The sequence below is a fragment of the Thalassophryne amazonica genome, chromosome 12 (assembly GCF_902500255.1).
Source record: "Thalassophryne amazonica chromosome 12, fThaAma1.1, whole genome shotgun sequence".
Lineage (NCBI taxonomy): Eukaryota > Metazoa > Chordata > Actinopteri > Batrachoidiformes > Batrachoididae > Thalassophryne > Thalassophryne amazonica.
Window position 1 is genome coordinate 29,664,756 of NC_047114.1, and position 23,422 is coordinate 29,688,177.

A 23,422-nucleotide genomic window follows, 5' to 3' on the forward strand; every position below is an offset into this window, starting at 1 on the left:
TGGTGGCTTTCCTCACTCTTCTTCTTCTTGCACAGTCACTCAGTTTTTGAGAACTGTCTACTCCACACAGATTTACCATAAAGTGCCATACTGTTTGTATTTCTTCATAATTGATATAAATAAAGTTCAAGACATATTGAGTGACTTGGAAATGTTGATGAATCCATCCCCTGATTTGTCTGAAGAAAACTGGCAATAAAACTGATTATTTTTAGGAATTTGACCAAAGTGTTCCATTACTTATGCAACCTATCAGCTTGTTTTTTAAAATATTTTTAAGTACTTTATATCAAGTTGTAGAGATTTGCTTTCAGTTTAAGGAAGATAATTTTATATATATTTTTTGTATTTTAAGAGGCAAAAACAGATTTAAATGTGTGACATACCAAGTGTTACAGTACACACACACACACACATATATATATATATAAATAAACTTTTCTCAGTATTTTCCCAATAACTGTTCTCATAAAAGACTAATGATTCGATAGACTATTGAGAATTTTTTTTGACTGTGGTCATAATAAAATGTATTTTATTTATTAACTCCTATTTCGTAAATAATCTAATTCACGAAGCCTGATAGAAAAGTTAGCTGTTATTTGGATTTATCCACGGGGATTTGCAGTAGTAATGATATGTATTAATTTCCATAAATAAGATGAATAATGTTTCAAGCAGTCGTTTTTAAATGGTTTTACGCACGGTTAATGGTTTTACGCACGGTTTAATCCCGCATCTGTGGAGACTCTGCGTGCACGGTGCGCGTGCTTTTGGCCACCTGCGAGACGACACCTGCGAGACGACACGCCTGCTCTGCGCGTGCGTTAACGCCCAGCTCAAGCCACAGTTTAACAATCTGTCCAGAGTTAAAGTCTCAGCAGCGCGATCGCGATCCGGAACGATGCCGAGGTCTTTTCTGGTGAAGAGCAAACGGGCCCACAGCTACCACCAACCCAGGCACGCGCACGACTGCTCTTTCACACCGGACGCCGTTTTCACCCTCGTGTGCGCAGGTACGTGCGTAACAGGTGTGGAACGTGTGGTGACTGCAGTCGGCGGGAGAGTTAACGCGCACACCGGCTCTGTTTCAGAGACAAAAGGTCCGGCGGACTCTGAGGGAACTTTGGAGCCGGGGAGGGATGCGAGCGGCAGCGCACACGGACTGTCCCCGGCCTCCGGACTGCTGTCCCCGGCCTCCGGACTGCTGTCCCCGGCCTCCGGACTGCTGTCCCCGGCCTCCGGACTGCTGTCCCCGGCCTCCGGACTGCTGTCCCCGGCCTCCGGACTGCTGTCCCCGGCCTCCGGACTGCTGTCCCCGGGCTCTTTGTCCTCCGGCTCCCCTCTGAGCTGCGGCGGATCCTCAGACTGTGACTTCTGGCGTCCTCCGTCTCCTTCCTCCTCACCAGGTCTCTTTAAACTTTTAAGTCATTTGAATAAATATTACGCATCATGCAAAGTTGGATCGTACTTTATGTAAACATTTTTAAAACTCATATTTAATTTCAAAAGAAAACAACTATCTCAACAAAATAATAAGTGAAATGGCAATCAGGCGTCCTAATATTTATATTTGTGTTTGATTAATTGAAATCACAGGATATCTATGTGAAGCCAGTTGGTTTTAAAATTGATTAAGTTGGTATATGAGCAATTTTACATATATGTTTCTGCTGAATTTAGATCATGTGTAGAGATTTGTTTTCACTTTGCAAATAAATTACACTATTTTATTATTATTAACAACAACAATAACAAAGCCTGAAATTGTTTTGTTTTACTGGAAATCCTCCTGAAGTGAACTTAAAATTTTATATAAATGTTGCGTCAAATTCATTCAAATCCACACAGAATTTGTCCGACAATGTTGACGTAATAAAGTGCGCATTACACTCCAAAATATTAAACATTTCCTTCTTTTTTCATTACTATTATTTGTCAACAGGTTCCACAAAATTGTATTAGTAAAAAGCGAAATTATGTAAATCTAAAAGAACTTGTATTATTGGGAAAAAATATTTTAAATTATCAAGTACATGCATGTTGAGTAAACTGATTACAAAAACTTATACAGCGCACAATCCATCTCATTCACTTTTAGGAGTATATGTACACTAAATAAGCATCTTAATAATTCCGAAGTTCTCAGTTGCTTTTGTTACTTTTTTCATATATAAAACGTTGCATGTTTTGGTGCTGAATGCTTCGGAACGCACATATTTGCTTTGCATTTAAACAGATGCCCCAACTGAACTTAGCATAAATCACTAATTATTGTCCAGAATCGGAGAAATGCTCCACTACTGCAGCAGAGGACAGTCACCACTTCACCCTCCCGATCTTTCCTTATTCCTGGAGCTCGTACTCTGGTTCTGGGCTGAAGCACCTGGTTCAGGGGCCGTTCCACCACCCGCAGAGCCACGGGGATCTCCGATCCCCTGTCAGCAGCATTTACCCATCACCGGGCGGCGGCGCGGAGCGTCTTTACGCAACGCAGAGGGGGACTGTGACCAGAACATACCACAGATATTCCTCACAGCCTCAGATGTGCACGATGCGGGACGCAGACCAATTGTGGGTCGATGCAGAACACAAGCCTCGCAACTGTGAAGTCAAGTCTGAAAATGACTTTATCGACTCCAGCCTCGAGTCAAACGGATCCTATAAGTGCGTCACATGTTGTAAGGTCAGTGTCAGACTGGTTGGTCTCACGTGTTGGAATGCCAGAACCGCTGTGTTCATTTCTTCTGTTTTGATCGTTTCCAAAGGTTTTCTCCACACCTCACGGGTTGGAGGTGCACGTGCGTCGGTCACACAGCGGCACGCGGCCGTTCGAGTGCGACATCTGCGGGAAAACCTTCGGCCACGCGGTGAGCCTGGATCAGCACCGAGCCGTGCACTCGCAGGTAGGACGCACAGACGATTTCCAGCAGCTGTGCACCTTTTATTTTATTTTATTTTATTTAAGGCCCTTCCGTGTTTCACAGGAGAGAAGCTTTAGCTGTAAAATCTGCGGCAAAAGCTTCAAGCGCTCCTCCACGCTGTCCACGCACCTGCTCATCCACTCAGACACGCGGCCTTATCCATGCCATTACTGTGGGAAGCGGTTCCATCAGAAATCGGACATGAAAAAACACACGTTCATCCACACAGGTGAGAACGCATGCGTCTTTACGCGCAGCCGTGCGTAAAGACGAGCTTTAAGCTCACAGCTTCTCTGGTTTTGCCGCTGCAGGTGAAAAACCACACAAGTGTCAGGTGTGCGGGAAGGCCTTCAGTCAGAGCTCCAACCTCATCACCCACAGCCGAAAGCACACGGGCTTCAAACCGTTCGGCTGCGAACTGTGCGGGAAAGGCTTCCAGAGGAAAGTGGACCTGAGGAGGCACAAGGAGACCCAGCACGGACTCAAGTGACCGCACTTTTTGCGCATGTGCTCCTGTTTTGGTTTGAATTTGGCTTGTTTTAATTATGTCGTGATTTTTTTTTTTTTTTAAGAAAGTATTTGAGTCGATTTTTCAAATTGTATTTAAACTGCTGAACATTTGACTGACAATAATTATTTCTAAAATTAATAATAAAATTGCAAATTTTCCAAAGGAAATCAACTATTCTGATTTTTTCCTGAATTTATTCTCATGGATCAGATTTATGAGATGAGATTTATTGTCATTGTCATTACACGAGTGCAGCAACATACGTTTACACTCCAATTACCTCAGACAAAATACAGGAATTAACCCACAATTATTAGTTGAACGTAATAATGGCACACATCACAATTAAAAAACAGCGATGTTTTCATGGATAGTGTCAAATCCAAGCAGATGAAAAATGATTTATTTGCAGTGTTCTGCACTTGAATGATTATGATGGAGCGCACCTTAAAATATTTCTTAAAGTTGAACACAATTTGCCACCCCAGTATTAAATGCTAATATACCAAGAAGATCTCTGCCAGAGAAGACTGTCATGCTAAAAGTGCCAGATTTAGTCCATGAACCAGAAGCCAATTTTGACCTAATCTGTACCACGTAAAGTGGTACACTTACAATCCTGCCTGTGTACCATAGTTTACACAAAACTCTATGGTGGACATCCCAGGGTGGTAGCCATGTCTGGGTCAGCAATCATATTAAAAAGTATACATTATTTGTCTGATGATAGGGGTACCAAAAAAAGTATAGTTTGGACTATCTATGACTGAATGTTTATACAGGGGTCTAAATTTAAAGTCGTGACAATTTTAGTAAAAAGTGATGCAAATTATTGGTTGAGCAAATAGGATTAATAAATAGAATAGTTTTGATTGTTTGGTTTCCAAAGTAATGGTCAATCAAGGTTGACGTTCATTGGATTCTGATATAATCCTTCACTGGCCCTGAAAGCTGCCACTCTGGGATGGCCACCATACATTTTTGCATAGGCCGCAGTATACTTACTGCCTCTGGATTGTAAGTGTTGTTTAGTCCTATAAGCGATGCTGAACACCTGCTTGTCCTATGGACTAATTGGTTAATCCTAGGCTTTAGAAAAGCCTATATCCTGTAAAATGCAGTGAATGAATGGAATAATTAGTTCATCCCCTTCAGTTTATTAACATAACTCAAAAACAATCATGCTGACACACTATTTTTAATTTAAGGCAACATTTTTTTTTAATCCTAACTACACACTGTTCAGTCACATTTTGCTTTGGTAACGTGTTGACTGTTAATTTGTTAAAATATTAAAGAGTTAACCATAATGCTAAACAATCTGTCTTATATTCAGCTAAGTGTCACTTTCTCCACCAAATAAATAAAATCATGAAGTTTTTACACGGCCTCCATAATCCTATGTCATGTGACTCATGTCAAATTGTGTCTGGCTGTGCAGGTGACATGGATTTGCATGTCCTTGCATCATCATAACGTGAGTTGAGATAAAAGGTAGACATCTGAGGTTATATACAGAGCTTTGTGATATCATAAGGGCAGGTCTAGAAAGACATAAAATTAAGGAAAACCAAGGCTGATGGGTTAAAAGATTTTGAATTAGCTCTAGAGCTGCTTGAAAATTGAATCCATTTATCCAGAAAGACAGCAACAAGATGTGAATCCTATATAGTCCACGAGACCTGTTGTTGCTGGATCTTATCTCTGAATTCCATAGCGTTAAGCAGATGAGAGTCTGAAACTCCCCCTGGATGGAACACCATTCTGATGCAGGTTACTTCACCAGCCGGCACTGGTACCTTTACAGATGGGTGGACTGAGACTAGGTAGATAGAGTGTCTTGTCCAAGGACACAGGCAGGTAGCATGAACAGGATTCAAACCCAAGTCTATATATTGGCAGGCCAGCTCCTTATCCACTCAGCTGCTTGCTCTACAGTAATGAGTACAGTAGAAGACCAGTATTCACTTAAAAGAAAAGTACAATCTCAACAACAGAGTTCAATAAAGTTTCTACACTAACTTTGGAATTGTTGTGCGCACAGATGGAGCGATTACGTAAACTCTGCCCCTCCTCTGGAGGTAATTATAAAACTGCTTTCACAGAAACCGCTTCAGATTTTACTTCACATTCATGCTTGTAGTTTTAAACTCGTTCTCAGCCCCAACATGCCGACACACTGTGGTGTTACCAAAAAGGAGAAGCTATGCTAAGTTGTGCAGGGTATCAATCACGTTTCCAATCTACATGAGAGCTCAAAGTTATCGCCATTACTAAACAGCAAGAAAAAAAAAAAAAAAAACAAAAGTTTGCAGCGTGTGTCACCTGCTCAAAACCAAACATTTTCAGACATACCCATATAACAAATGCCATTATGGTGCCATAAACATGCATGTGAAGGAAGTGTGTGCAGAAACAGTATTGCATTTATGATGGTGCAGCCACGCCGCGTCCACAGCAGGGTGTGATTTATTTAGTCCAGCAGAGGTTAAACATTCAAAGCTCAAACTTCAAGGATCTGATTTGAACACATTTCACCACAGATTGCATACATACAGTGCATCCAGAAAGTTTTCACAGCACTGCACTTTTCCCACATTTTTTATGTTACAGCCTCATTCCAAAATGGATGAAATTCATTTTTTCCTCAAAATTCTACACACAATACCCCATAATGACAATGTAAAAAAAAAGTTTTTTTTTTTTTTACATTTTTGCAAATTTATTAAAAACCTAAGAAATCACATGTACAGGGGTATTCATAGCCTTTGCCGTAACTTCGCTCGTAACTGAACTCAGGTGCATTCTGTTTCCACTGATCATCTTCGAGATGTTTTTGCAGCATAATTGGAGTCCACTTGGGGTAAATTCAGTTGATTGGATATAATTTGTAAAGGCACACACCTGTCTACATATAAGGTCCAACAGTTGACAGTGCATGTCAGAGCACAAACCAAGTATGAAGTCAAATGAATTGTCTCTAGACCTGCGAGACGGTACTGTCTCATGGCACAAATCTGGGGAAGGGTATGGAAACATTTCTGCTGCTTTGAAAGTTCCAATGAGCACAGTGGCCTCCATCATCCATAAACAGAAGAAGTTCAGATCCACCAGGACTCTTCCTAGAGCTGGCCGCCAGTCTAAACTGAGGGATTGGGGAGAAGGGCCTTAGTCATGAAGGTGACCAAGAACCCTATGGTCACTCAGTCAGAGCTCCAGACCATGAGAAACAAAATTCTCTGGTCTGATGAGACACAGCGTGAACTCTTTGTCGTGAATGCCAGGCATCATGTTTGGAGGAAACCAGGCACCATCCCTACAGTGAAGCATGGTGCATGAAATCTACCTACTGGTATAAATACAGTTACTTGTTACCTGTCATGCAGTAGGGATGCAGGAACTGGGAGACTAGTCAGGACTGAGGGAAAGATGAATGCAGCGATGTACAGAGACATCCTGGATGAAAACCTGCTCCAGAGCTCTCTTGACCTCAGACTGGTGCGACTGTTCATCTTTCAGCAGGACAATGACCCAAAGAACACAGCCAAGATATCAAAGGAGTGGTTTTAGGACAACTCTGTGAATGTCCTTGAGTGGCCTAGCCACAGCCCAGACCTGAATCCGTTTGAACATCTCTGGAGAGATCTGAAAATGGCTGTGCACAGACCCTTGAGAGGTGCTACAAAAAGGAATGGGCAAAAGTGCCCAAAGATAGGTGCAACAAGCTTGTGGCATCATATTCACGAAGACTTGAGGCTGTAATTGCTGCCAAAGGTGAATCAACAAAGTACTGAGTAAAGGGTGTGAATACTTATGTACAGGTGATTTCTTAGTCGTTATTCTATTTTTAATAAATTTGGAAAAAAAAAAAAAAAAAAACAAAAAAAAATTTTTCACATTGCCATTATGGGGTATTGTGTGTAGAATTTTGAGTTAAAAAATGAGTTTACTCCATTTTGGAATAAGGCTGTCACATAAAATGTGGAAACAGTCAAGCGCTATGAATATTTTCTGGATGCACTTTACAGTGCATCCAGAAAATATTCATAGCACCAGAAAATATTCATTTTAATATGACAGGCTTACGCCTGTCATATTAAAATATAAAAAAGTTCATGCTGTCATCTCACCCACTAACTCAGCCTGACAATTGTCAAGATTAAAATGGTAATAAGAAAATTGCAATTTTCATATTCATTAGAGATTTTTCCATCCACATAAGGCACCTTGTGGAGCAACAATGACAAAACTGTATATCTGAAGAAGTGGTGGCCTGAAAGTAAGGAAAGCATGTCTGTGAAAGAGTCACAGGATCAGAACAAAATGTAATAATCACATTATGCCCTTGAGCAAGGTTTTAAAAACTGCATATTGCTGCATGGCAGCACCCTGACATCTGTGTAAATGTGTACAGTCTACACCACCTTTTCCAACAATGTAATTTCAAACAAATTTCCTGCATATGTGTAAAAAACAAAACAAACAAACAAAAAAAAAAAACACAGAATGTACCCATTTGTCAGTGTGAAGGTATTTTAAAGAGTTGGATCACATCCATGAGATCCTGCTCCTGTAGACCCAGCTCACACATCAGTGTGCTCAAATACTCCACCGATGTCAGCGTGTGCAGGGCATCTTTCACCACCGGAGACACCTCAGACAACCTAAAACACACACACACACACACACACACACACACACACACACACACACACACACACACACACACACACACACACACACACACACACACACACACACACACACACACACACACACACACCACACACACACACACACACACACACACACACACACACACACACACACACACACACACACACACACACACACACACACACACACACACACGTAACAAAGCAGACACCAAAACAAAAGAAGGGAAAATCAGAGTCCAACATCCATTCTTTACATTTTCATACTGATTGGTACAAATTACTGATGATTCAGTGACATAATATCTGGTTCTGTGTGGCCTTGATTGTTTGATCAATCATGTCCAAAACTGAAACACTTTATCCCTGACTGACCCTTCCACCGTGATTCATCCAAACTGTTTGAGTTAAACAGTTTTGACCTCAAGCTTGACCTTTCAAGGTCGCCCAAGGTGATACATGACTTCATACTTGTGTTTAACAGTAGGGCAGTGGTATGGTAATGGAATTACAATGACAGCAAAACCTGCCCGTTTTAGTTTACCAATAAAAATTTGCTCAGACTGTAATTCCGTTAGAATCTCAGTGTACCTGTATCTATATCCTGAGTCTTTCGGCTGCTCCTGTTGGGTGTCGCCAACAACAGATCATTTGTCTCCATCTCACACTCTTCTTTGCATTTTTCCTCTGTCACACCAACCACCTGTTGTCTTCAGTCAACACATCCATCTCATAATAATCCCCGCGTCCCTCCTCTGCACATATCCAAACCATCTCACTTCTGTATTATTGGCTTTGTCTTTAAACTGTCGTATCTAAAACGACCCTCAGATATGCTCCTCCCTAATCTTGTCCATCCTAGTCAGTCCCACGGAAAACGCCAGCATCTCCAGCAACACCGGGGGAGTCTGTGGGGGGTTGGTTAGGGGAAGGGGTAGAAATAGTAAATAAAATGTAATTCATTTTGTGACAGGATCATGAAAAACAGCGTGGGACTGGGCTGTAATTAGATTAATGGTGCTCCATCAATATTTTGTTTTTAACTGTGTCCCTCAACCTCCATGCCAGTAAACTGTGTTCCTGATATGTAATTTTCACTTCCATTTATCATGTGTGAGTTCAACATAAATGGGAAAATTAATAATCAATTAATATTCAACACATAGTGATAAATACACTCAACAAAAATATAAACGCAACACTTTTGGTTTTGCTCCCATTTTGCATGAGATTAACTCAAAGATCTAAAACTTTTTCCACATACACAATATCACCATTTCCCTCAAATATTGTTCACAAACCAGTCTAAATCTGTGATAGTGAGCACTTCTCCTTTGCTGAGATAATCCATCCCACCTCACAGGTGTGCAATATCAAGATGCTGATTAGACACCATGATTAGTGCACAGGTGTGCCTTAGACTGCCCACAATAAAAGGCCACTCTGAAAGGTGCAGTTTTGTTTTACTGGGGGGGGGGGGGGGGGGGGGGGGGGAAAACCAGTCAGTATCTGGTGTGACCACCATTTGCCTCATGCAGTGCAACACATCTCCTTCGCATCATCCGTGAAGAGAACACCTCTCCAACGTGCCAAACGGCAGCGAATGTGAGCATTTGCCCACTCAAATCGGTTACAACGACGAACTGGAGTCAGGTCGAGACCCAGATGAGGACGACGAGCATGCAGATGAGCTTCCCTGAGACAGTTTCTGACAGTTTGTGCAGAAATTCTTTGGTTATGCAAACCGATTGTTCCAGCAGCTGTCCGAGTGTCTGGTCTCAGACGATCTTGGAGGTGAACATGCTGGATGTGGAGGTCCTGGGCTGGTGTGGTTACACGTGGTCTGCGGTTGTGAGGCTGGTTGGATGTACTGCCAAATTCTCTGAAACGCCTTTGGAGACGGCTTATGGTAGAGAAATGAACATTCAATACACGAGCAACAGCTCTGGTTGACATTCCTGCTGTCAGCATGCCAATTGCACGCTCCCTCAAATCTTGCGACATCTGTGGCATTGTGCTGTGTGATAAAACTGCACCTTTCAGAGTGGCCTTTTATTGTGGGCAGTCTAAGGCACACCTGTGCACTAATCATGGTGTCTAATCAGCATCTTGATATGGCACACCTGTGAGGTGGGATGGATTATCTCAGCAAAGGAGATGTGCTCACTATCACAGATTTAGACTGGTTTGTGAACAATATTTGAGAGAAATGGTGATATTGTATATGTGGAAAAAGTTTTAGATCTTTGAGTTCATCTCATACAAAATGGGAGCAAAACCAAAAGTGTTGCGTTTATATTTTTGTTGAGTATAGTTAAGATATGCAGTTCATAAAAAATATAAATAAATTTTAAAAAAGCTGACTTAATGGAGAACTATGAGGGCACTGAAAAAAGCTTATAAAAAACTCACTAATTGTTATAGAGGTATACGTTTGAAACAATCATGATTATGGATGTGGAGTCATACTGCCCAGCCCTACCATGCCTCCACTGGTATATATTATCTGGACCAAGAGCCTTTCCATTCTTCATCCTTACTAATTTGTTGCACTTCCTGATTTACTCTCTCTATATCATATAGCCTTTTCACCCTCCTACTTTCACTTATTTGCTCCTCAAAGTACCCCCTCCACCTTCTCAAGACACCCCTCTCTTGTCAACACACTTCTATTTGCATCCCTAACCCTTTAAATATCCTTTTCAGCTACATCCTGTCTGATCAATCAGTCCAAGTCCTTTTGTAATTACTTAGTGCTTCAGTTCACATACTACACACCTTGTCTATAGCTTTTGCCACATCTTTTTTCACCTTAAGCCACATCTCCTTGTTTTGTTGTTTACTTTCTTCCTCCTCTGACTATCTTAATTCCTTTTGCCAATGTCTTCCTGGTTATAATTTCCTGTCCTTCCTCAATCCACCACCAACACTCATTATCTTCCTTCTTCTGTCCAGAGGTCACATCCAGTACCTTCTTGGCCATCTCACTCACCACTTCTGCAGCACTCACCACTTCTGCAGTAGTTGTCCAGTAGTCCAGTATCTCTTCTCCTTTGCCAGGCATCTCACCAACTCTCTGACTGCAATATGACAGTCTTCCTCCTTTCAGCTTCCACCATCTGATCCTTGGTTCAGGTCTCACACTCTCCAACATCATCTCCAAAGTCATCCTACATATCACCATCTGATACGGTCCAACTACACTCTCATCTGCCACCATCCTTACAGTGTCATATTTCTTTCAGGTTGTATCTCCTACATAGGATACTGTCCACCTGTGCGCACCATCCACCACTCTTTTCCTCCACTCTTGTATATCATCGTGTGCTCCTCCTCCTTTTTAAAATAAGTATCTACAGCAGTCATTTCCATCCTTTTTTCAAAATCTACCATCAGCTTCCATTTCACAATCCTCTCCTTGATACCATAACTACCCATCAACTCTTCATCATCTCTGTTCCCTTCACCAACATGACTACTGAATTCTACTCCACTCACCACTCTTTCTTCCTTGGATACACGCTTTGCCACCTCATCTAACTCACTCCAGAAACCCCTTTCTTCATTCTCACAACCCACTTGTGGTGCATATGCATTGATGACATTCATCATCACCTCTTCAATTGCCAGCATCACTCTCAACAACATCTAAGACACTTGCTTCACCTTCAAAGCACTCTTAATATACTCAGAATTTCTCCTACACCATTTCTACGCCCATCCACACCATGATCCACACATTTGATGCTCTTGGCCTTATTTCATTTCCACTTGGACTCTTGTCATCATACTGTGTCTACCTTCCTCCTCAATCATATGAACGCTCTCTCTTTACTCAAGATATTGTCATAGGCATACATGTAACTAATTTGTTAAAATACAATGAAGAAAATAAGTATTTGAACACCCTGCGATTTTGCAAGTTCTCCCACTTAGAAATCATGGAGGGGTCTGAAATTTTCATCTTAGGTGCATGTCCACTGTGAGAGACATAATCAAAAAAAAATAAAAAATAAAAAATAAAAATCCGAAATCACAATGTTACTGCTGCAAATAAGTATTTGAACACCTGTGAAAATCAATGTTAATATTTGGTACAGTAGCCTTTGTTTGCAATTACAGAGGTCAGATGTTTCCTGTAGTTTTTCACCAGGTTTGCACACACTGCAGCAGGGATTTTGGTCCACTCCTCCATACATATCTTCTCTAGATCTTTCAGGTTTGGAGTTTCAGCTCCCTCCAAAGATTTTCTATTGAGTTCAGGTCTGGAGACTGGCCAGGCCACTCCAGGATCTTGAAATGCTTCTTACAGAGCCCCTCCTTAGTTGCCCTGGCTGTGTGTTTGGGGTCATTGCCATGCTGGAAGACCCAGGCATGACCCATCTTCAATGCTCTTACCGAGGGAAGGAGGCTGTTTGCCAAAATCTCACAATACATGACCCCATCCATCCATCCATATGTTTCCACCCCCATACTTCACAGTTGGGATGGTTTTCTTGGGGTTGTTCTCATCCTCTAAACATGGTAAGTGGAGCTGATTCCAAAAAGCTCTATTCTGGTCTCATCTGACCACATGACCTTCTCCCATGCCTCCTCTGGATCATCCAGATGGTCACTGGTGAACTTCAAACGGGCCTGGACATGTGCTGGCTTGAGCAGGGGGACCTTGCTGCCCTGCAGGATTTTAAACCATGACAGCATCATGTGTTACAAATGTAATCTTTGTGACTGTGGTCCCAGCTCTCGTCAAGTCATTGAGCAGGTCCAAGTTCAAACAGGTAAAAAGTTCAAACAGGTGGAATTAATACAGGTAAAGAGTGTAGAATAAGAGGGCTTCTTAAAGAAAAATTAACAGGTCTGTGAGAGCCAGAATTCTTGCTGGTTGGTAGGTGTTGAAATACTTATTTGCAGCAGTAACATACAAATAAATTATTTAAAAAAAATCATACATTGTGATTTCCGGATTATTATTATTATTATTTTTTTTTTAGATTATGTCTCTCACAGTGGACATGCACCTAAGATGAAAATTTCAGACCCCTCCATGATTTCTAAGTGAGAGAACTTGCAAAACCGCAGGGTGTTCAAATACTTATTTTCCTCACTTGTACGTATTATAAATGAGGTTCACCTTTCAAGGTCAAAGGTCATGTACCTAACAGAATGGTGAACATAAAGGCATCATGGTCATATTATTGTTTCATAATAACACTCTGTGTATTTGTAACTGTAACCATTTCCTTGAAACAGTGATTCTTCTGTAAACATTCCATAGACAGCATTTGGGAAAAATGTCATCCTTTGCCTGTGAACTTGACTTTTAACCGATTTCTTTTCAAAGTCAAATCACTTTGTCCTAGGTTGACCCTAAAACAGGTATCAGAGCTCACAGTAATGAGAGATCCATGTGCAGGTTTGCAAATTCTTTGAAAACCCAACATCCAGCTGTCCAATTAGATTACTACAAATTTACTCAACAAAATTATCCAGATGATCCAGTAAACATGTTTCTAAGAAGAGGTTCCTGCTTCCATGGTTTGAAAAATATTATTTTTCAGTTATCAAAAATTTTGTACAAATCTATATAACTGCAATACAGTGCAAAATAAAAAAAACACTACACACAGGAGGTTGAGGGAAGCTACACTGAAATTTAAAGAGGATCTCATGCAGCAAAGGGTGATTTATGGTTTTAAGTGCGATTCTGGTTGGACTCGTGTGCGTAAAGTATTTTAGCTGAAACACATGCAGAATTGCATAAATTCATAGACCTTGAGTTGAGGTGGGATTACAGGAACTTAGTGATGCTTCATAAGAAAAAAGTTGATTGATTGATTGATCATGCCATTAGACCACATCCCCATGCCAAAATGGTGACTCTACATTCAGCCTCTTTAGCTCCTCCCCCACCCCCCCTCTCTACCTGTCCTGTAGGTGGACTTCTGTTTAATCTGCTGTTCACCCCTGGGTTTAGTGTTGCAGGTGGAGGTCATCCATTATTCAGGTGGCCCCAACAATAGAAGCCATATGAGCTCCACAGCTGCCACGCAGCAAACAGATAAGAGGGCAAACCAAATTATTCATGAGAGGAAAAGAAGGATGCGGAGCTTCTGAGTTAAATGGGAAGGATTGAAATCTTAGAGAATCAACATCACAGGTGGAACAACAAAAACATTACTAAAAAGAAGACTGACTATCAAACACTGATTAAACAAATAAAAGCCCATCATGTGGACAGACATGCGCAAACTTTCAAACATGTAGAGACCATGAGTATTTACATCAGTTAGATCAAACTGGATCTTAAAAGGTTTTCAATGTTGCACTGTGGAGTTCTGCTTCACCATTTGGTGTCTACATTAACAGCCATCGTGGTCTATCACCGTTTAGTACCTGTGACACCAGAATGCTCTGTCACACAATTTGGGGAGGTGATGGTCTAAAGATGGACCAGAGCTCAAAGGACCCTCGGTTTGATTCAGGAAAATCACTAAAGCTTTGGTCAGACTGCCAGTAAAAATACAATTTATGTGCATATCTGATTTGAATCTGATCTCATGTTGCAAGTGTGAAAAGTCAAACATCACAAGAAATAGCCCCCCCCCCCCCCAAAAAAAAATCAGCATTAAGCCTCATTCGTGGTGGGTTGAAATGTGATTGAAATCACATTTTTGTCAAATCTGTTTTGATCATAATGCTCAGACTGAATTCCGGGTCCATTTTGATTATGTCTGTGACCTTTGACGCTATGTAAAGTTAAGCACAGTGGAGGGAGCGTGACGCTCCCCCTGATCCAGCGCTCATACAGTGCAGATTTCTCCACTTAATTAATTTGTTCTAATTAATTTTCACCTGCTCTAATAAAAACACTTACCACTTGTAACCTGTAATCACATCCAACACAGGGCCACAGAAGAAACAGAGTGTGACGTAAAACTCATCAAAGATAAATGGTGTGAAAAGACTGAGCAGTGACAATAGCTGAAGGCAGCTGAAACGCAGCCGAGTGTAAACACACACGCACGAGATCTGACACTTGCAGCATGTTTCAGGATTAATACACGGAACCATTCTAGGTTAGTCATGCTTCAGAAACAGGCTGCGAGTAGATCTGGTCCAGCTCCAGTATGCTAAAGAGTAGCGAGATTAAGGTGCCACTCCACCACCCCCCACTCCCACCCCACTATTACTCCTCCACGCTTGCTCCCACTCCGCTCACATGCCCTTCTGGGTGTATGTCATCACTGATGTCTGTAAGAAGAAAAATGAAGACTGCCACACTGACACACAGATTGGATCTGGTCACAACGGCCAATCAGATTTGAATTGATATTCAATAAAGCCGATTTGAACTAACAGTCTGGACAAAGCCTTGGGCAAAGTCCTTGAGCCCCAAATTGTTCCTGATGTGCAAATGAGCACTCTGTGTGAATGGATGGATGTGAGGCATCACTGAGAAGCACTGTGAACATCTGCCTCTGATGGAAAAGTGGTACAGAAATGTAGTCATTTATTATTTATTTCAGAAAAACCCAAACTAATTCATTAAAGTTTTCTTTCTATAAGTGGAACACATTTACAGCTGAAAAACTCCATTAAATGGACAACATGCTGTCAACTTGTCTCCACTGCAAAATTATTCTTAATAAGAACTACCTGTTGCGTAAAACCTAGTGTTTCCTATCTTGGAGTGCACATTGTGTGTTCTTTGATAAGTTCAAGAGAGCTCCAATGTACGATGTATAAACATCGGGGCCATAAATCAAAGTAAGCAGAGCATCAGGTGAAAGTTTTCCCAGGCAGAGCAATTTAAAGTGCTCATTTGTGTCTGAATATACAGACTGACTACTGAGTGTGTGTGTATGTGTGTGTGTACAGGACTGTTCTGCGACTCTGGTCCTGCATCACGGATCTACAGCAGGGCAATCAGGCAGAGATAAGGCCGCGAGGTGTCTCTGTGTACTCAGACGGGAGCAGCACGGATCTGTCTGTGAACTGCCAGCAGCACCACAGACAAACATGTATGCGCGCACAGTGGGCTGGACAGTGTCACACGGTCAAACCGACATGTGCAACCCAAAGCACACATTAAGAGACCATCAGTTATTAGCAAAAGATTCCTTATATTTCTCACAGCTGAAGCCACAGTTTCAAATGATTTGTCATTTTCTTTTTTCAGGGTTATGCCAGTTACATGAAACATTTAGGCCCTTTTATTCAAGAAACAGGGCATAGGATAAGTGAATTTAGGGCATGTCCAATGCCACATTCCCCCCCTTCTTTTTTTAATATTCATGCAATCTGAGCACTGTACAACTCTTCACTCAGGGGGAGGAGGAGTAACAGGAAGACAGAGGTCGGGAATAAGAGGAACATTAGTACCCAGTAAACCAGTTATGATCGATATGTCTGGTATTTATATTGTGTATTTATATTTATGTTTGCAAACTGTTTTTCTTTTTTACTTTCACTTTTGATACTCTGTGTGCTTCTTACCCTGTGTGCTGCTATGCAATGCTGCTAGAACCTAAATTTCCCTGAGGGAGTCTTCCCAAGGTATCAATAAAGTTCTATCTAATCTAAATAAGGTGCACGGTGTGGAGTAGCCTAGCATAAAAACAAACCAGTGTCACCTGTCATTCCTTGCCGGTGTCCTTTTTACACCAGCACTTTTTAGCCCAGTTAGAAGACTCATTCATTTTACAGATTGATGAAATTCATTTGGACAGGTGCAAAACCCATACTGTCACAGTGATGGGGACAAAAAAAAAAAACATCTGGACAGCAACCCTGAGAGGGTGTGGTGTCAATCTGACCCAAAACGAGCTCTGGAGTGGTTTGTTTGTGGTTGGAAAGCAAAAACCAACTGACCAAATAATCAAACCAAGTGTACATAAACACACGTTGTACATTTAATTTTCCTCTAAAAATACACAACAGAATAAACTGCAGGTTAGCACGTTGTACAGATGTGCATCATTGACGTAGTGGTCCTGGAAAAATTTTCAAAATGCTTAAAATCTTTGATGCTCATGGTAAAACTCCAGCAAGAGTTGAGCTCCGCGACCTCTACATCACCTACTCTAGTACGCCTTTACTGCTCTGTTTGTTTCCACTGACCACAGCGTACACCAGCATTGCCCGACTGATGCTGACTTACTGTAGCTCTTGTGGAGTTTGGTGGACCACAGCACTGGTCAATGTGATTCAAATTTTCACTCTCAATCAGCAAACGCTGGCTAATCATCAGAGTGTGAATGGAGTGAGCATTCTCCGGCGTTTCATAGAGATTCTACATCAGCCAGCGTCACCCGCTTCACATCACAGTCTGAATGGGTCTTTAACGGCCAACTACCCCGCAGGCTTAGAAGGGGTTAATGATGGACTATCAGCAGTCAATGTTTTTTGTTTCAAACCATGTTTAAAACTGAACATCCCCTTCCCACCCCAAGTTTGACGCAGGATGCACTCCCTGATATAACTCCAGTTCTAAACAGAGAAACACACACAGCTCCTTGTCTTCCCAAGCGATCTACAGTCAAGTATGAATCAGGACCTACTCTGCTTCACTTCTGAGATCTGACAAGATCAGGTGCACATCATGACAGGGTTTCCTGACATCTTCATCACAAATATTAAAGAAATCCACCACACTGCTGCTGAGATCTTGGCCAAAAAGCTTGAAAATCTGATTTATGTCAAGTTGCTGTGTCCCTCAAGGCTCACTCTTGGGCCCTCACTTATTTATTATTTACATCCTGCCGGTCAAACACATCCTCAGGAAACTTGGTACATTTTTCTTTGTTACCCACAGCTGAACCAGTCTACTAAACCCAATTCCACTCTTACACCATCTTCCCTCTCTGACTGCTTAGTTGAACAGCTACACTGGCTCCTAGTAGTTAAATACTGTATTGATTACAAAGTTCTCCTTTACCTTCAAAGCACTTCAGAATTTGGCATCTTTGCATTTCACTGGTCTTCACCTCAGCACACCTCCCCATTTTCTCAGATCTTTTTCTGCTCCTCTTCTAATTAAACCTTGTGTCTGACCACTATGGAATTGAGAGCCTTTAGTCATGTTTTCTTCACCTCTGGAATTATCAAGAAATCCAAAACACTGATTCTCCACCTAAATTTAAATCCTATCTTAAAAATCCATCTTTTCAAATTGGTTTATCGTGTTCAACCTGGACCTAATGGCTGACCTCAAGTTCTTATGCCAAGCTGTCATTTTATATTTTGTTGGTTTAGTTTATTATTGCTATTTATTTCTGTGATTTTGCAGATTTATTTGTTTGTAAGTAGTAGTATTTAATTGGCAAAGTGCTATCGGTTAAAATTTTAATTAATATGACATGTACAATGCCAAGTTTTCTTACCAACATCATCCAGCGGTATATAGCTCAGGAAATTTGGACATTGACACAATTTTTGTAATTCTGCCTGTGCACACCACCACAGTGGACCTGAAATGACAAACTCAAAAATGTGCTTGTAGTATAAACTTTCAACTTTAATTGAGTGAGTTTAACAAAAATGTTGCATTAACCATTTAGGAATTACAACCATTGTTATACAAAGTCCATCCATTTTCAGAGCCCATAAACAATTGGACAAACTAAATATACATAAGGATCATTTTTAATAAAAATCACTTTTCCAGACAGTTTTCTTTATACAAGTTTGGAAATGGATGCATGAACATTTCTCGAATCACTGAACATGTCTTGAAAGGATGTGATAGAAACCACCAAAACATCATGTCAACTCCAAATACTTATGTATCGGAATATAAATTGGCCTTAATTCTTAAGTTAATGTGATTTTTTTTTTAACTCCGTTAATTAAAGCTGAAAGTTCACACGACAAGCACATCTTGATTGTTCAATTTAACTCCACTGTGGTGGGTATAGAAGCAACATTACAAAATTTATATGCTGATTGTACCAAAAATGGCAGAAATCCACTAAGTCAATGAGATTTAGCTCTGGACAGACAATTGGTTCTATGTGATTATACTGTTATGGTGCTGTTTTTATTCCATCTACATTTTAATTCTTTTATATAAAAAATATATCATGGGTCATATCGTATACCAGGCACAAAGCTTTGCACAGCACAGAACAAGTGTTATTTGTAGTTTCTATCTGATGCATTTTTCATAGTCAGTGGCTACGTTCTGCTCATATGGGCGTGTTAGTCTTAACAAGAGGTGTGGTCAGGTGCAGTGTTGGAGTATTGCTATTGAGAGGCAGGAGCAAGTGACAGTACCACAGACCAACAAAAAAACCCTGATTTAAAGTGTAACACGGATATTCAGATACACTCTTACAAAAGGGTCATTCATTCATTCAAATCAATCAGTTTCCAAAAAAAATTCCCAGGTCACCTTTTCAGATTCCCCTGAAAAAATCCACAGGTACTCCTACATCAAGCTAATGGAGAAACGCCAAATATTAGGTTTCTATCACCAGTACCTTTGAAACTATGGTCCTTTGAAATTTGAACTAATTTTATGCATTTGGCTGAATGAGCTTTTAGTCCAACTTCTAAGATTCATAGGACATTTGATATGACATGTAATGCTTTGAAAAATCTGTGACTATCTGTAACTAATATTTCCTGTAGAATAAAAAGAAAGAATAAAAATAGCTGTATTTTATGAACGTTCTTTTCCCCCTGCAAGACTAAAATAGCTGAAAATTCAATTTTAAAAAAAAATGATGGCCCCTTTGAGAGCTTCTCAAATAGCACACTGGATGAATCACTCAGGACTTTTTGTATTATTTATGACATATTAGGCTGAGTGTACACAGTAACAATATTTATTATTGTTATAGGGGTCTCAAAATAAGTTTTTTTTTTACAATTTGCTTTATTTTCAAATTGACTGAAAATGGCCTATTTCTGTATTCTAATTTGACCATGTGAGCAATTACCATTTTCATATTTTTACCATGTATTCTTATGCCTTGTATACTTGTGCTTTACTTTGTGCTTCAGATTATGTGCTCTGTAATACACAAAGTGGAGCTGGACACATCCTGCCTTGCACATTAAACTACGTGCTATGAATCGCCAAGATAGGGCCCTTAATCTGAAGCCTTTTTTCCACATGGAAATCAGTTAGCAGACTGTCACATATCCCGCTGTTGTGCTTTGTTCTGAACTCACTGGATCACATTTAAAGTCATCAGCACTTACAGATGAAGAACCACGACAGCTATGAGGGTCCACTCTGGAGCTTTGTGGATGATGTTTGCATTGGTGAACCTGCAGGAATAAGAGACATCAGAAGAAAAAAAGTGAGGAACCAGCTGCTACTCTGATGCAAACTGCCACCCTAACATTTAAAGGTTTAGTTCATGTTTAAAGCAGTCTCCTGGATGGAAATGACTGTAATCTCAGAAATATCAGCGTATATAGTATGTTTGTGAACGTCTGCACAGCACACTGGTGGTCAGGTGCCCTAAACTCACAAGCAGCAGATTGTAACAACAAGTGAACAATAAAAGGGAGCGGGCGTCACAAACACGGAGGTGATGTATGTGCCTCTGACAGCGGCTTGGGCAGCTTGTCAGCGGGGCCTCTCGGCGGCAGAAAGAATTCCTGGAAGCAGAACTCTGCTGCCTGCTTTTAAATCACTGACACAGTGATGCTGAAAACATCTTAACAACCAGGCAGTGAGATCCTGCACAACTTCAAACGTACACATTTAAACCTTTTTATCACATGTTCCACTATAAGAGAACCAGAATGTTGCAATTTTACAATCTTTGGGTTTTTATTGACACTTTTCTGCAGAAGGCTTTTACAAAGTGCAGGTCAGTGATCATAACCTTTTGGCCCCAACGCCAATAAGATTCTTGGGGTCAATATAAAGCCTTTGACTTACGTACTTGCACGACCTGTGCCATGCAGGACAGTAAACTCATCTTTAATGGGTGCAGACTGAACGTGAGAGGGGCACTGGCGCATGCAATTGTACAAAGAGAATTTTGAAATGTTCAAAAAACATCCTTCATGCATAAATGTCATGCTAGGTGGCACGGTCTGCTCACCAACACGACGTGCAGCTCGTGCAGAGTAAAGAAGAAGTAAACAGAGCGAGTGGTTGCGTCAGCAGATCGCATCAGAGCTCAGCTCATCTGAAGGACGAGATGTTAAATCTATCATAAACATACTTTAACAGCTGCAGACAAGAAGGAAAGAAAATGCAACTGTTTTACCAAACCATGACAATGTAAACATGACAAGTAATTAGCTTTTTAGACGGCTCCAAATGATTTCTACAGCTCGTTCAGTGGGTGCAAACGGCGCTGCTGGAGTGGTCCTATGTGATACAGGAAGCGATTAGAACCATTTTCAAACAGACAACTTGCAGAGAAAATGATCAATCCGCTACGAAATAATGATTTTATATATGCAGCGTCCAGCGTAGAGCAGCAGGCAGTGGAACAAAGCACAGTGTCCAGCTGGGAACACAGCGGGTGGGATTATCACGAAGATGTGCGTGCAAGTGCATGAATCAAAGTCATGCTCATGTCAGGGGGCTTTCACTAACACACACCACACTTTGTGATAATCGTGTTGTGGCTGGCGTGCCTGGCTGGCTTTTGTTTGTCTTCTGTTTCTGTCTTTTGGTTTTCCTTCCAGGTGGTGCACGTTTAGGACTGAGTGGCTGTGTGGCTGAGTTATCAGGACCTCACCCTGATCACCTGAGGCTCGTCAGGACTCACAGCTGTGGTGCATCTACACGGATTGGAACATGGTGGCATTTAAGTCTGGAGTGCACAGTGTGTATTTGCCAGAGACTCGACCTTGTGACCAGACGGGTGAGATCGTCGTCTCGAGAGCCATCTCATCATCAGTGGATGCAGAGAACGTCCAGGTTTGATGCATGGTCTGTGAAAGAGGAGGGGGTGAGGTCTCACGCTCGTCAGCACACTTCCTGAGGTACGTTAGGTTTTGTGACTAACACTTGCACAGTCAGTAAATGTGGTGTCCCTCACACCTTATTATATTGAGCTGTATGTTAGTCGTTTAATCAGCTTCCACTGCAGTGGAGTTTGTGAACAGGGTGTTCCATGCCTGCAGGGTGGGAAGCTGATTAGTAATTAAGCCAGGAAGTGTTTGCTGTTTGTACACCTTTGAGCGGTCTCTCTGTGTGTGGAGTGTGGACTCACATAATGATTTCTTCTTTCACAGACTCGGTTTGTCGCGGCCACCTGGGGGGTGTCGGCGGGGTCCTTGGGTCCGAACTGGTTCTGGCTCTGGACCGTTAGTGCTGCTGGGAGCGCACCGCTTTTCTACCACGCCAGACCGCGCACTTATTTGTTATATCTTTTATCACATCACTGTTATGTATTAAATTCGGTTATCCTTTGTACCGTGCTCTGCTTATTTCATACTGGGTCCTTCAAACGCTGGTCGGTTCTCCGGGCTGCGTCCGACACATAACAAATCGGGTAGTAAAAAAAAAGATGTTATTGCACTAACAAGATTTTTTACAAAGTACACTCCAGTGACCTTGACCTTTTGAACCCCAGAAATGAATAGCCTTCTAGGGCTCATTATGTGTAATGCATATACTCGCCATGGCAACAACTGGGCCAGTACAACTGAAGGGGACTGACCGACTCCCCACACTTTATGACCTCTGGCCCACTGACTGCACAGTGAGGTGGGGTGGGGGTGGGGGTGGCATACGTAAAAACAAATCAGAAACAAAGCAATGAATTACACAATAAACAAGTGATCGCCTGTACAGCCTGCTGCTTTGAGACGAGTCAGATAACAGCTACAAGAAGATTTCTAATTCACTGAACAACTGTGACTTCAGTTAAAGATTAAGAAGTGCAGAGTATGAGAGAGCATGGTAGGTGACACGGTGGCTTAGTGGTTAGCACTGCTGCCTCACAGCAAGAAGGCTTTTCTGTGTGGAGTTTGCATGTTCTCTCCGTGCTCCGGCTTTCCCCCACATCCAAAAAACAGGAAGAGGCAGTACAGTAAATGTGCTCAGAGTTGGTTGTGATTGGAGAGATTGTGCAACCAACAGTTTTGTCCTGTTGCTTCACCAGTCACAGCCACATAAAGAATGTTATTGAAAAATACATAACAGTTGGGTTAAAGTTTTCCAGAAGACACACGAGAGATCAGGCTGGAGATTTGTTTTCACTTCGACATTAAACAGCATATTTTAAAGATGCAACAAAAAAATGCTGAGAGTACTACTGGGAGACTTCAGTCCTACAGAATGTCCCATAATTATTTGGCTAATTCTCTCCCATGTTAAATATTCCCTGGTG

At 41.4% G+C, this 23,422-nt stretch overlaps 2 protein-coding genes across 3 annotated transcripts in view; one reads left to right on the plus strand and one right to left on the minus strand.

Moving 5' to 3' along the window:
• The first annotated feature begins 836 nt into the window (after positions 1-836).
• On the plus strand, positions 837-3,603 carry gfi1aa (growth factor independent 1A transcription repressor a). Of its 2 annotated transcripts, XM_034184058.1 has the most exons (6): positions 837-1,016; positions 1,095-1,409; positions 2,283-2,686; positions 2,769-2,906; positions 2,988-3,153; positions 3,236-3,603. In XM_034184058.1, exons 1-6 carry the CDS (start codon positions 905-907, stop codon positions 3,412-3,414), a joined length of 1,314 nt encoding a protein of 437 aa, XP_034039949.1. In that variant the 5' UTR covers positions 837-904; the 3' UTR covers positions 3,415-3,603. The 2 variants fall into 2 exon arrangements, with proteins under 2 accessions (XP_034039949.1, XP_034039948.1); XM_034184057.1 differs by having other exon boundaries at positions 837-1,409.
• A 4,011-nt stretch (positions 3,604-7,614) lies between these two features.
• Positions 7,615-23,422, minus strand: part of rpap2 (RNA polymerase II associated protein 2) — a 54,322-nt gene continuing 38,514 nt past the window's right edge. The window contains exons 11-12 of the mRNA XM_034182998.1: positions 20,319-20,387; positions 7,615-8,099 (exon numbers count right to left, since the gene is read on the minus strand). Coding sequence (XP_034038889.1) covers positions 7,955-8,099; positions 20,319-20,387 — 214 coding nt within the window. The 3' untranslated portion in view covers positions 7,615-7,954. The remainder of the gene's footprint in view (positions 8,100-20,318; positions 20,388-23,422) is intronic.